This window comes from Lampris incognitus, chromosome 14, assembly GCF_029633865.1.
Source record: "Lampris incognitus isolate fLamInc1 chromosome 14, fLamInc1.hap2, whole genome shotgun sequence".
Lineage (NCBI taxonomy): Eukaryota > Metazoa > Chordata > Actinopteri > Lampriformes > Lampridae > Lampris > Lampris incognitus.
This window is the reverse complement of record NC_079224.1, coordinates 6774578-6789672: the sequence shown is the minus strand read 5'-3', so window position 1 is coordinate 6789672 and position 15095 is coordinate 6774578. Positions and strand designations below refer to the sequence as shown.

General features: G+C 46.7%; 1 protein-coding gene across 1 annotated transcript; it reads left to right on the top strand.

The window, feature by feature from the left end:
* The first annotated feature begins 6174 nt into the window (after positions 1 to 6174).
* Positions 6175 to 10477, top strand: aqp4 (aquaporin 4). The gene is made up of 5 exons (XM_056292814.1): positions 6175 to 6231; positions 6696 to 7113; positions 7241 to 7408; positions 7944 to 8024; positions 9645 to 10477. The coding sequence occupies exons 2-5, from the start codon at positions 6730 to 6732 to the stop codon at positions 9918 to 9920; spliced, it is 909 nt and encodes a 302-aa protein (XP_056148789.1). The 5' UTR covers positions 6175 to 6231; positions 6696 to 6729; the 3' UTR covers positions 9921 to 10477.
* Positions 10478 to 15095: the final 4618 nt, after the last annotated feature.

Here is a 15095-nt window from a genome sequence, read left to right as displayed (position 1 = left end):
ATATGTAACAAAACAGAATATGTATTCAGTAACGTTCAGATATATGTAACAAAACAGAATATGTATTCAGTAACTTTCAGATATATGTAACTAAACAGAATATGTATTCAGTAACTTTCAGATATATGTAACAAAACAGAATATGTATTCAGTAACTTTCAGATATATGTAACAAAACAGAATATGTATTCAGTAACTTTCAGATATATGTAACAAAACAGAATATGTATTCAGTAACTTTCAGATATATGTAACAACACAGAATTTTTATGCAGTAACTTTTAACAATGCAAACGGGAGCGAGATCTCTTATTAAAATACAATAAATTACACTTGTGAAACAGATGTAATTAGAGAAAAAAGTTCTGTTACCCTTTATAGTTTAGGTGGATAAAGGTCTCAGTCACATTTGAGTAAAATAATCCTATTTCTATAAATGTCATAGGATCTTTTTTTACAGATATTTTATTTTCACGGACCCCTTGCAATTACACCACGGACCACTAGGGGTCCGCGGACCCCCGGTTGAGAAACACTGTTCTAGACGTTCCAGAATGGGATAGTTAAGGCGACTCCTCGCACCGGTTATCTAATGACTTACTGCTTATGTATTTATTTTGTGCTGCACACTGGAAATTATGAAAGGCCCATACTCTATGTAGCATCATGCCACAGTCGTGAGAAAATATGAAAGGACACATTCATCAATTTGTTCACCGCTTTTGTTACTCAGATGACTGCTCAAACGCTGTAAGTTCCCCCACGATTCCACTTCCGCGTCCGGTGTGAGAACATGGCAGCGCCAATTCACGTTTACAGCAGCCTCACCCTGTACCGGTGTGAGGGGAGGGCGGCGCAAACTTGGGTTTGCAGCAGCCTCGCCCAGTACCGTCCATGCAGGGTCTTTGTCCACGTCTGCATCTAAGTTTGTCTTCGTTTGATGGCTGGGAGAGCTGGAGCTGGATCAGCTGGGAGAGCTGGAGCTGGATCAGCTGGGAGAGCTTGGTCTGCTACGTCCGGTGGCCCAGGGACCACGGCCCTGACTGGAGCTGCACCGAAGAGGAAACACCGAGGGAGGTCTGACAGGACGCGGAGGCGGGGCAAGCTAGGCTAACTGCTAGCCCATGCAGACCGGCAGTTCCAATGACATCAGGGGCGGTCTGGCTGCGGCCTCGCATAGGCTTGACTGTGTTTTTGGTGTCGTCGTGTGGAGTGCGGGGAGGTGTGTCAAGAGTGTCTGGCTGGGAGAGCTGGCGTTGGATCGGCTGGGAGAGCTTGGTCTGCTGCATCCTGTGGGCCCAGGGACCACGGCCCTGCCTGGAGCTGAGTCCAAGGGCGGTCTGACAGGACACGGAAGCGGGGCAGGCTAAGCTAACTGCTAGCCCATGCAGACCGGCAGTTCCGACAGTCATCCTGGCGTTCGCTCTCTTGGACAGTTAATTTTTTAAATGTATTTATTTATTTATTTTATATGTTGGATATGTGTGTTTTTGTAGTTCTTGTAGTTTGGATATGTGTGTTTTTGTCGTTGTGTTGCGCTGCTGTGCGCTGGGGAAATGCTGTTTCGTTTCATTTCACGTGTGCAGGTGCATGGAATGAAATGTTCCTGACTCTTCCTGATTCCCAAATCCTCTCTGTGTGTGAATGAAGGATAAAGGATTTCCATTGCACAGAGCAAATGATAACAACTCCGAGAGTTTCATCTGATTTCACATGAGAGAACCAGACCGGCGTATCCAGGACAACTGACCTGACATTTGGTTTTGGCTGTGACAAGAAAAAGAAGATCGAGAGAAACTCTCAGCTGAGTGTGTGTGTGATCCCTATGGGAGCAGGGCGAGGACGGCTCTTATCAGGGCCCGCCGGGCCACGCTGTCCAGTCATAACAACACCCAGAACAGTCTCTTAGTGCCCCAACTGTGCTCATCCTTTTTATAAAATATCCTCAACATGAAACAAGTCAACGTCAAACTGTAGATGCCTCCATGGCTGACGAAGGCCACGGGTTTGAAGGAACAATGCCAGCTCAGGGCTAATGTGGTTTCAGTAAGACAAGTGATGATGACCATCCAGAGACATGCACAGCTCCTGCACAGGACAAAGTGTCTTCTCCGATGCTCGTTTACGGCACTTCTAATAACAGAATTTATGAGAACCAGCCATAATTCTTAAAAGTGCAGTCAGACATCTAACTTTCCTCATTTCCATCCAGTAACCAAATTAGCATGGGATTGTACCAAATGAAAATTGAATTTAAGCATCGATTATTAATTGAACTGAATCACTCGCCCTTTTTCGAAGAGAGCGTGAAGGAAACAGCAAGGCTTCTGCAGCAGGAGGACGGCACCGAGATGCAATGAAATCTGCAGGCGGAGGTGGTGAACAACAAGTTCATGTCAGAAAACCCGAATCAGAAACTCTTTTTGTCGTTTCATTTCATGCACTTGCACACATGTAATGAAACGAAACATCGTTTCCCTCAGCCCACAGCAGTGCAACACAAAGACACAAACATGCATCTAAAAACTACAATAACGCATATATCCAAACTGACACATATATCTAAATTGACACATATATCCAAACTAACACATATATCCAAACTGACACATATATCTAAATTGACACATATATCCAAACTAACACATATATCCAAACTAACACATATATCCAAACTGACACATATATCCAAACTAACACATATATCCAAACTGACACATATATCTAAACTAACACATATATCCAAACTGACACATATATCTAAACTAACACATATATCCAAACTAACACATATATCCAAACTGACACATATATCCAAACTGACACATATATCCAGACTAACACATATATCTAAACTAACACATATATCCAAACTAACACATATATCCAAACTAAACAACAAAAAAACAAAAAAAATCACTGTCCAAGAGAACGAACACCAGCCAGGATGACTGTCTGAGCTGCCGGTCTGCATGGGCTAGCAGTTAGCTTAGCCTGCCCCGCTTCCACTATCAGACCGCCCTCGGTGCCTCCTCCTCGGGTGCCGCTCCAGGCAGGGCCGTGGTCCCTGACCCCACAGGACGCAGCAGACCAGGCTCGCCCAGCCGATCCAGCACCAGGCTCTCCCAGCCGATCCAGCACCAGGCTCTCCCAGCCGATCCAGCACCAGCTCTCCCAGCCGATCCAGCACCAGGCCCTCCCAGCCGATCCAGCACCAGGCCCTCCCAGCCGATCCAGCACCAGCTCTCCCAGCCATCAAACAAAGACAAACTTAGACGCAGGCGTGGACAAAGGCCCTGCATGGACGGTGCTGGGCGAGGCCGCAGCAAACGTGAATTCGTGCCGCCATCTTCCCACACCGGCAGAATTTACTCGTCTACAATCCACCGAGTCAACATTTATTCCATGTCCTTCAGTGAAAACATGACATGGAAACGTTTTTGCTATCCAAGCGATTAGTGTGACATGTGAATGGAGCGGCAATATGACGTCCTTACAAGACATGTGTGCATGTTCGTGCAGAGTCCCCGTAAGCCTCCACGGGATATTTATGGTCCCATTGGAAAGAACTGAGAGGGAGGCTCCATCCAGCAAAGACAACATAAGTGAGCCATGGAGACAAGGTGTTTATCTTTCCATCGGGACCAAATACACACGTTTTCCAATCACTTCTGGAGCGCTTATCAAGTAAACAAGGATGGTGAAAGGCAGCGTGTGTGTGCTGGGTAATGTGTAAACAGTTAAGCAGCTGAGCCAGATAAGTTTGGTGCATGTTATCTGCTTTCTTTCCACATAAGTAAACGCACGTTTTATTGTTTTACGACAGTTACAAATCCCCTGGAACTGGTGTCTCGGGTGATGCCAGCGACGGCGGGGTGAAGCGGGGGCCCTCTGAGACCACCTGTTACTCACACCGACTTCTTTCGACCGGAAGTGACGTCAGAAGCGTGACACCCAGCCATGAACCCAATTTCAAGGTTTGATCGGTGATGGTGTTTGATAGTGTTGACGCCCGGGATTTCACTCCTACCTAAAACGACCATGGGCCATCAAAATGGCGGCCGGTTTTTAAACTCTATATTCTGTCAAGACAAAAACCCAACTGAGATATTAATGCATTGCATATGTTAGTATTGTAGGGAATTCGGGAGGCAGTCACAGTAGCTGCCGCGGCCGGGACGCGAACCCGTGTCTCCTACTCCGCAAGCGACAACGTTAACCAGTCGACTAAAGCAGTGGTTCTCAACCTTTTTGGGGTCCTGGACCCCCTGCGTATTTTTGATCTACCCTGAGGACCCCTCCACCTGATCTTGGGGGAGGGGGGTTGCAATTTGATAGAAACAGTAGAAACTGCATTTTAAATTGCATCATAGCATTTATTCACTCTTTGGGGCAAAAATAAGAGCTTTCAGTTGTAACTTAGATATAGTTAACAACACAGAATTCTTATGCAGTAACTTTCAGATATATGTAACAACAGAATTTTTATGCAGTAACTTTTAACAATGCAAACGGGAGCGAGACCTCTTATTAAAATACAATAAATTACACTTGTGAAACAGAGGTAATTAGAGAAAAAAGTCCTGTTACCCTTTATAGTTTAGGTAGATAAAGGTCTCAGTCACATTTGAGTAAAACAATCCTATTTCTATAAATGTCATAGGATCTTTTTTTTTAAAGATATTTTATTTTCACGGACCCCTTGCAATTACACCACTGACCACTAGGGGTCCGCGGACCCCCCCCCCCCCCCCCACGGTTGAGAAACACTGGACTAAAGGGTCCGACGCGTTAGTCGAGGACCAACGTGTCTACTTATCCATGCACGTCACAGTATGTCTGTGTAAGATAAACGTCTGACACCAATTAACATTTTAATAACGTTAATTCTATTCTTCAAACAATTTAAAATGGCCGCCGTCCAACGCCTGTAAACACTGCGAGGCCTGGGTGGTGATCATGGTGCGTCTGTGAGCTGACATGTTGGACATCATCGCACATCAAGTTCAGACCGTTTCTCTGCGCTGGAGGACGCTAGCTTGTCTCTAGGACAGAGCAGCGAACGTCGCGGAGGAAATGACGCCGCCAACATACGTCATCAATAGCGGCTTGACGCGCACGATGACGCGCAAAATACGCGCCGTCATTTTGACAGCCCATGGTCGTTTTAGGTAGATGTTGTCGTAACGTTTTTGTGCAATTGGCCTAAAACGCGTTTTAATGCACATATATGCATTTTTAGGAGCGGCAGGTCTGTATGTTTTGTCACATAGTTGTTGAACGTTGTAAATCCCAAACCGCCAGATTGACGGCCTTGGTTCTGGTGTCCGTGATTTATTTTACCATATATCGCCGAGGTTTATGGAGAGGGTTGAGATATGGGTCGTGTTAATGGTTTTGGGGAAATATTACAGCTCCCCTTAAAGTATTGGTGTGTTTTGGTAGAACGAGTGGTTTGCAGAGAAAAATTACGGATTGCGCCTTTAACGAAATTCGCCAGCGCCTACGCCACCGTGCGGTACGTTGCGGCTATAGGACGACGTTGTTTGTCTTCGTGGTAATTATGCGGCGTAGATTTGGGTTGTGTCGTGTAATTGTTACAACTCCGCACTGTCGTTACATAAATGTAGACTAGTGTGGGGTGGGGGGGGGGCAGTCTGGTGCGCATTGTGCGCACACGGAGCAGACAGGTGGTTGCTGGGTGTGCGCCACGCAGCAGGCCGGTATGCGCCACGCAGCAGGCCGGTGTGTGTGCGCACTGACCAACTGCAAAAAGCTGGTTCGCTCCAAAACGGGAGACTCGAGCGACGGAGACCGGAAGTGTCCTCTCAGCGTGTTCCTAAAGCTGACACGAGGATGCTGGTGCGCTGCGCTGCGCTTTGACGCACGCCGTATGGAGGCGCCCTCCGGACTCCTCCCACGTTAGAGCCCGGGGGTGATGTCCGTCTTAGAAGCTTAATAAAGCTCCCGGACGCCTTCCTGGGGCACAATGTGCGGCTCGTATTCACTCCGCGGAGCCGCTGTCTCCTCCGCTCTTGCACGCAGACGAGCCGGGGACAGCCTGCAGCCGCGTACCGCCTGCAAAGCACCGTGAGCGCTGTGGCCGAACCGGGGCGCTTACGTGTGCTTAAAAGTCTGCTCATTCACTTCAGCTGGACCTATGAAAGACGACACATCGAACATAGTGGAGACCGAGAGTGGGAGAGGCTATAGTGGCAGAGCTTACATTGGGTAAGGATACCAGTTTTGACAAGTTGCCAAGAGGGAAAAAGTGAAGTCTGTGCCGCTGTCCTCAGTATTTGCTCACAATGCCCGGCAATCAATATGCAGGCATGTTCTGCTGCCTGATAGCTTTGCTGTTCTCTTTTTGAATTGTTATGATGGTCCAAAGAGTTGGGGGGGGGGGGTTTCCCTCTCCTTTTTTAAATTTTTTTAACTAAAATCCATCAGCTGGGAGTTGTAAATTATGTATGTTTGGACTACAGACGGCATATTAGCCTACATCCACCATTTTCAAAGAATGCCCTGTGTTGAACTTGTGATGGAAATTCACCAGCCTCAAATCCCTGGTGGAGTTATAAATGTCGTGCCCAGAAGCAGTTATCCTGATAGGGTTCAGTGGCTTTCCAGCCACATGCACACCCCGGGAACACATACCTGGGCTAATCATTGTGCTCATTATTCTGTTTTGCCAGGAGGTCCTTGTCCTTGTGTAATTGGCAGAGCATAATGGTAGCATTTAAAGGGATCTGGACCAAGGACTTCTGGAGGGCCGTGTCTGGGGAGTACCTCGCCACGCTCGTCTTTGTCCTGCTCAGCCTCGGCTCGACGGTCAACTGGGCCGCGGGGCAAGAGCAGCCCCCCCCGGCTGACTTGGTCCTCATCTCCCTGTGCTTTGGTCTGAGCATCGCCACCATGGTGCAGTGTTTTGGCCACATCAGCGGCGGACACATTAACCCTGCCGTCACAGTGGCCATGGTGGTGACGCGGAAGCTGAGCCTAGCCAAGTCGGTGTTCTACATACTGGCTCAGTGTCTCGGAGCTGTTACAGGAGCCGGGATCCTCTACGTGGTCACGCCTGCATCGGTCCGAGGGCCTCTGGGTGTGACATTGGTAAGGACTTGGTTATTATGACTAACAGAATACTGGACCGTATGACTTTTCCTATATCTGCTTTAAAGTCATTTCAATCTGCCTCCTTACTAAGGGTCACATTTGGCCAATGTCTCCCCTCTCCAAGGTGAACCCTAAGATCTCAGTCGGCCATGCCCTGGTGGTGGAGCTGCTCATCTCCTTTGAGCTAGTCTTCACTGTATTCGCCACCTGTGATCCCAAACGCACGGACGTCGTCGGCGGCTCTGCTGGCCTGGCCATCGGCTTGGCGGTAGTCATTGGTCACCTGTTCGCAGTAAGTGTCAGCCGGCGAGTCAGGAGAGGCCCATACAGAGCCCAGCTGCAGATAGGGAGCGTGAACGCATTGGAGAAGGGGACATTGCAACTTTATAGAACGATTCTGATGTGCTTTACACATTGTGCAAAAGAAGGAGCCGAGCCAATTATGCACCGAAAACCAAAATAGCAACACAGCCCGAGAAATCACTGGTGCATCAAAGCGTTGTTTCTCCCTTCATGGTATGATATTGTGCAGCTGTCGATGAATCACACCCATGTTACCGCATGGCAACCATCCTCTGGGGAACAAGCGGGATGCAGCAGCGCAAATGAATGCACAGGGAAATGAATGCTACCTCCCGTAATGCCCTCCTTTCCATGTAGCGAACCTACACCTTTTATTAACAACCTGCAAACCTTTTCTCCTGTTGACAAATGAATAACTTGATTATGATCAGAACAAATCCTTGCTCGTGTCGTGCAGCATATATTCTGTGTATTCCTTATATAACATATATATATATATATATATATATTCCTTTTTGTGTTAGATCCCCTACACGGGAGCCAGCATGAACCCGGCGCGCTCCTTTGGGCCTGCGATGGTCACACTGAACTTTGAGAACCACTGGGTAAGAGACACTGTGGACAAATAGGATCGTCTTCATCTCGCGAGTGTCCTAGGTCAAAAGGATTTGCTATTTATTTCCAGTGGTGGCAATTGCTGCTTTGACATTAAGATGTTTGTTGGGCTTGTGCCAGGTCCTGCGTGGGTCCTGCAGCACCGACAGAACTATACAGTGGGCACGGTGCAGTTCAGCACATTCCCTTACTGGTGAAGGGGCAGGGTTGGTTTGTTCTGGGGAAATTCTGTCAAGCTGGTATTTGGTCCAGTAGTTGGAGCTGATATTATTTCTAGTGTGCCGTGGGGAGGTGGGGGCTCGGGGGCAGGCTATACTAGAGGAGTCTAGTGTGTCATGCTGAAACCCGGTAAGGTCACTGATGTATCACCATGCCAGACCAGTAAACGCATGCAGATATCACGATATGGTTACATTAACGAGGAAATGTCTTACTTAGTGTCACATATGACATTAACACTAGAACGACCGGGATTTCACTCCCACCTAAAACGACCATGGGTGGTCAGAATGACGGTCTGTCAAGATAAATACCCAGTTGAGATATTAATGCATTGCTCATGTTGGCATGCCTGTTAGGAAGCCACTGACGCCGCAATTAACATTTTAACAACTTTAATACTATTTTTAAACCGTTTAAAATGGCCGCTGTCCAACTGCAAGGTGTCGGTGGTAGCCGTGGTGCGTCTGTAACCAGACAAGTTGGCAATAATCAAAAATCAAGTTTAGACTATTTCTGTGCACTGGAGGGCGCTAGTGTGTCTCTAGGACAGAGCAACGAACTTCACCAAGGAAATGACGCCACCAACACGCGTCATAAACAGTCACATGACCCGCACGAAGACACGCAAATTATGCGGGGTCATTTTGACCGCTCACGGTCGTTTTAGGTAGATCTCATCATAACCTTTTTGTGCAATTGACCTAAAACTCATTTTACTGCAGATGTATGAGATTTTAGGAGCATTTGGGGGAGCGGCAGGTCTGTGTCTTGTTTTGGTTTTTTTTAATGAAGTTGTTAAACTTTGAAAATCCAAAACCGTCACAATGACCGCCGTGGTCGTTCTCCGTGCTGTCAATGCAAAGGGAGAACCCGGCTGGGGAATGTTTGGCTAATACTGAACACCGCACAGGACTGCCTTTACTTCCAGTCCTCCGATCGTGTTCACGACACGACAACTACATTCACTACTAGTTGCAGTCAGCATGGTGTGATGTGTGTGTGTGTGTGTGAGTGTGTGTGTGTTAGTGTGCCTCCTCTTAGTGTGGCCAGTAGTGCAGGTGGATCCTCTTTGCTCAGTCTGTAGTTTAATAGAGAATGAGAGTTCTGGTGAAGCGGTAAGGGCATGCATTGTGTCGACAGTTATACAACCCCTGTGGGTTTTGTTGGCGGAAACTGTGCCGAGTAATATCTGTCCGTGAGAGGAAAGTAAGCCAGTAACTACATAAAAGTTCACCTTGGATTCTAGCGGGGACCAGCTGACGGTCAGGCAGGCACGGTCAAATCTTGTGAGGAGATAAAAATGCACTTTCGTTGCTGTGATTTGTACCAGCAACATGAAACCGGTACCAACAGCAGGCCTTTTGTGTTTTCTCTTCGCTGTCTTACAGGTGTACTGGGTAGGGCCCATTCTGGGCGGCCTCCTCGCTGCCGCCCTGTACGAGTACCTGTACTGCCCAGACCCGGAGCTGAAGAAGCGATTCAAGCAGGTCTTCCAGAAGGACCCATCCGGGAAGTACAAGGAAGTGGACAGCAGCGTGTACCTGGGGGAGCCGGAGGACATGGTCATCAAGGTGGACCCTGTCCGTCTGCCCGTAGACCTGGAGAAGACGGACAAAAAGGACCCGTTCCGAGACCCGACAGGGGAGGTGCTGTCGTCTGTATGACTATCACGTGCGCTGGAGACGGAGACCAATCTGTAGGGGAGGTTGAAGGAGCAGAGTTTGGAAAATCCATCCGTCTTCAAGGACTGGCGTTTCAGCCCTGAGCCACTCTCGCGTCACGAAGCTAATGCAACACTACTGTCCAATCAGGCCGTTTAAGCGCACTCAGACACGTATCCACTTCTAATCCAATTCCTCAGGTGCAGGATGGCCGGGTAAGTGCGTTGGCACGACGCACACATTTCATCTTGCGGACCGACAGCCAGCAATACATTGTGTCAGGGAAATATGTGCAGGGTCAACCAATTATGCAGGGTCATCACGCTGAATTTGCGAGGGGGTAGGAGAAAAGGCAGCCTTGTTATTTCCGGATTAGTGTCACATTTTTGTGCATGTACTGTGTATGTATAATAACGTGCGATGTCCCCCTGTGATCATTAAGCAAATTGCAGGTCCATTTGTACTTGTTAGCAACGTTTGTTGTGTTTAAAAAGCGAGGTGTCCCCCCGTTCTCGGCGCACACAGCTCTGGAAAGGTTTCCGTCCACTCGTTATGCAGATATCTTTTTCTACTATGCAAACACTCAGCCTCTCCCTTGTGACGTGTGTTGTTTCTATTGTGTTATGATTTTTTTTTTTTGTTCTGTTTATCCTATTATTCATTTTTTTTTTCTGTTAGAGTTTGTTGAATAGATTTTTTTTGTTGAATGCATTTCTTGCTATGTTTTTGATTGGCTGTGGTCATTTACTCATCTGCTGAATAAATTGTTGGTTGTTCTGCACGCCGCATGACCTTATTTCTGGAAACAATTAGCCAAATTTGGCGTCGCATGCAGCATTGCATCGCATTGCATTTTGAACTTGATAAGAAATAAACTTGTAAGAAAAAAAAAATAGCCCAACTCATTACCACACCTGCTATGTTCTCTTGACCACAAGTAACACGTTCATGATTTCACTGATGCCAACACAAAAACTGGACAGTTGTTGCATCGTTCTTATCGTTGCAGCAGCATTAGGGCTTGCTTGCTTTAGTATTTGTGTGTGTGTGTGTTTGTGTCATCTCTCTGTGGTAGCAGAGGCTGTGCAGCGGGAGCAGAAAGGCACACATCAGTGATGGATATCCTCATCTACCTTTAGCATGTGTGTCCCTATGGCCAGATAAATGTCTACGATATGTGTGTTGTGTGTGAGTTGAGTCACGAGAGAACAGGGTCATGCAATCTCATTTCAACAGAAGAGAGCACACGAAATGATGCCGCTTTGTCATATTGAATGGAGGCAATCTGTTATAACCACGCTTAGTTGCTTCTGCAAGGTGCAACTCCGCGTCCTCTCTGCAGCGTGGAGGACGTGACAGATCACGCGGCCATTAAGCAGCAGCATCTGGACGCTGCTTTACTGTTTTTACAGAGCTTGGATGCCAGTATCATTCATATATTGAATCAGATTTATTATTACCCAGTCCCCACAGTCACCCCCCCATCACCACCACCTCCTTTCCACCCGCCAAGCTGTAGATGTGACAACAGCACCATCTACTGGTCACGGTCCAATAATCACTGTTTATATCATTGCGTCCTGTTTCCGTTTCTCCAGGGGGGGGCAGTCGCGAGCCTTGTATACCGAGGTTGACCGTAAACACTGCCTTGCTGTCGAACTGACTTCACGAGTCTGATCCACGCCTCCCTTTAGAAGGACCCGGCTGCAGAACGGACTTTGAATATCCACCCAGGATGGTGTTGCCCCCCCCCCCCCAACCGTTGGTGAAGGTTTGATAACAAGCCAAGGTCACGTGTCTTTGAGACGGCAATATGCGGGGTCCTTTGTAAACTACTTGTCTTCAGCGGACACCTCTAAGCCCCTCACCTCTGGGGGCGCTTCCTGCGTCCCCGTGAGGAAACGAGTGGCTTGAGGCCAGCGTTTCCTCTAGTCTCTTATCATCTTTACGGCCCAGATAATGAGAATATAAATCTGCTATTACTTCCGCGGAGTCTTTGCTGCCGGGACGGACGGTCGGGAATGGCCGCGCTCACCTCTGATTTAGAGGCGTTGTTCGTGCAGACGTTAAACCGAGGGAGACGGAGGAGGAGAGCGGCCCTTGTTCCGTTACGTTGCATAGTCACGACACAGGGAACACTGGAGGAGTCTGCAAGAAGATTTACATATTTTGGTGTGTGTGTGCGCGCGCGCGTGTGTGTGTGGTAGCACGGTAAATACTCTCAGTCACAACAATCTAGTCATATATATATATATATATATATATATATATATATATATATATATATATATATAGTCACCTTATTAAAATAATGGCCTAAGTCATATTTCCAAGTTTTTCAAAAAAACAGAATAAACTGAAACTGAAACAAGATTTGTCAGTTTGTTCTGTTTTTTGAAAAACTTGAAAATATGACTTAGGCCATTATTTTGAGAAGGTGACGATATATATATATATATATATATATATATATATATATATATATATATATATATATATACACACACATATATATATACATATATACACACACACACACATATATATATATATATATATATATATATATATACATACATGTATGTACATATATACATACAGTGCATCCAGAAAGTATTCACACCCCTTCACTTTCCCCACATGTTGTTATGTTACAGCCTTATTCCAAAATTGATTAAATTCCTTTTTTCCCTCATCAATCTACACACAATACCCCATAATGACAAAGTGAAAAAAGGTGTTGTAGAAATTTTTGCAAATTTATTAAAAATAAAAAACGGAAATATTGCATGTACATAAGTATTCACAGCCTGACACTCAAAATTGAGCTCAGGTTCATCCTGTTTCCGCTGATCATCCTTGAGATGTTTCTACATCTTGACTGGAGTCCACCTGTAGTAAATGCAATGGATCGGACATGATTTGGAAAGGCACACACCTGTCTATATAAGGTCCCCCTGTTGACAGTGCATGTCAGAGCAGAAAACAAGCCATGAAGTCAAAGGAATTGTCTGTGGACCTCCGAGACAGGACTGTATCGACGTACAGATCTGGGGAAGGGTACAAAAAAATGTCTACAGCTCTGAAGGTCCCAAAGACCACAGTGGTCTCCATCGTTCGTATATGGAAGAAGTTTGGATCCACCAGGACTCTTCCTAGACCTGGTCGCCCAGCCAAACTGAGCAATCGGGGGAGAAGGGCCTTGGTCAGGGAGGTGACCAAGAACCCGATGGTCACTCTGACAGAGCTCCAGCGTTCCTCTGTGGAGATGGGAGAACCTTCCAGAAGGACAACCATCTCTGCAGCACTCCACCAATCAGGCCTTTATGGTGGAGTGGCCAGACGGAAGCCTCTGCTCAGTAAAAGGCACATGACAGCCCGCTTGGAGTTTGCCAGAAAGCCCCTAAAGGACTCTCAGACCATGAGAAACAAGATTCTCTGGTCACATCTGGAGGAAACCAGGCCCCTCTCATCACCTTGCTAATACCATCGCTACAGTGAAGCATGGTGGTGGCAGCATCATGCTGTGGGGATGCTCTTCAGCGGCAGGAACTGGGAGACTAGTCAGGATGGAGGGAAAGATGAATGGAGCAATGTACAGAGAGATCCTTGATGAAAACCTGCTCCAGATCACTCAGGACCTCAGACTGGGGCAAAGGTTTACCTTTCAACACGACAACGACCCTAAGCACACAGCCAAGACAACGAAGGACTGGCTTCGGGACAAGTCTGTGGATGTCCTTGAGTGGCCCAGCCAGAGCCCAGACTTGAACCCCATTGAACATCTCTGGAAAGACCTGAAAATAGCTGTGCAGCGACGCTCCCCATCTAACCTTGCAGAGCTCGAGAGGATCTGCAGAGAAGAATGGGAGAAATACCCCAAATATAGGTGTGCCAAGCTTGTAGCTTCATACCCAAGAAGACTTGAGGCTGTAATCGCTGCCAAGGGGGCCTCAACCAAGTACTGAGTAAAGGGTGTGAATACTTATATAGATGCAATATTTCAGTTTTTCATTTTTAATAAATTTGCAAACATTTCTACAAAACCTTTTTCACTTTGTCATTATGGGGTATTGTGTGTAGATTGATGAGAAAAAAAAGGAATTTAATCCATTTTGGAATAAGGCTGTAACATAACAACATGTGGGGAAAGTGAAGGGGTGTGAATACTTTCCGGATGCACTGTGTATATGTGTGTGTGTGTGTGTATATATATATATATATATATATATAACTTTATTAAAAGAACCACTCAATGGTAGTACTATATATACATAAATAAATTTATTAAAAGAACCACTCAATGGTAGTACTCAACAAATAAGGAGCGAAATATTTGTGTATATATATATATATATATATATATATATATATATATATATATATATATATATGTGTGTGTGTGTGTGCATGTGTGTGGATATATATTATAAACTCTAGCCTCCTAGATTAAGAAGAGCCACGTGCAAAAGGCAGATACGAGAAGCAGCCAGTAGTCGTGTAGCTGCTTGCTCGGCTGCAGTGTTTTCAGTGGGCCACCAGCGAGACACGTGGTGCAGAAGCGTAAAGGCGCAGGTAGCTTTCACCGCAGCCGCAGCCTAGCTCGTGGCTACACCTCTGCCATAACAGGCCTACTGGGCCATAAGAGTCGAAGTTTCGTGACGAGCGATGTGTTGCGACACCTTTGCGTGCATGTCGAGCAGCAGCCAGCCAAGTATCTCAGATCACGCGCGTCGTCCTGCAGAGCGGGACGCGCGCGGGGCAGCGGATAAACCGCTGCACCTTAAAGATCATTAGCAATTAATATTTGGGGATTCGCGGGGGGGGGGGGAAACAGCGTTAAACACTTGTTTAATAATGCATACTATAAACAAGAAAGTCTCCCCACTTCCTTAATAATTTAGACGTAAGCTAATGTTGATTTATTCAGGAAGGTCTCTGCCACCAGCGCCGCCCGCAGTGCCCAAATTTGAATTAAAGTAGGACAGTGGCAGGCGAGTCTGTAATAACATTTGTATAATTTTATTATTGCTCTGGGCTCAGTTCATTTCCTCCTCCAGTAGCTGCGTGAAATTGTTTGATTCTGGAAACCGCCTTGAGTCTGCGGCTCTGGGGTTGCAGGGTGGTACAGGAACAGGAAGGAATGCGACACTCTCCCTCCCCCCCCACCGCCGCCCC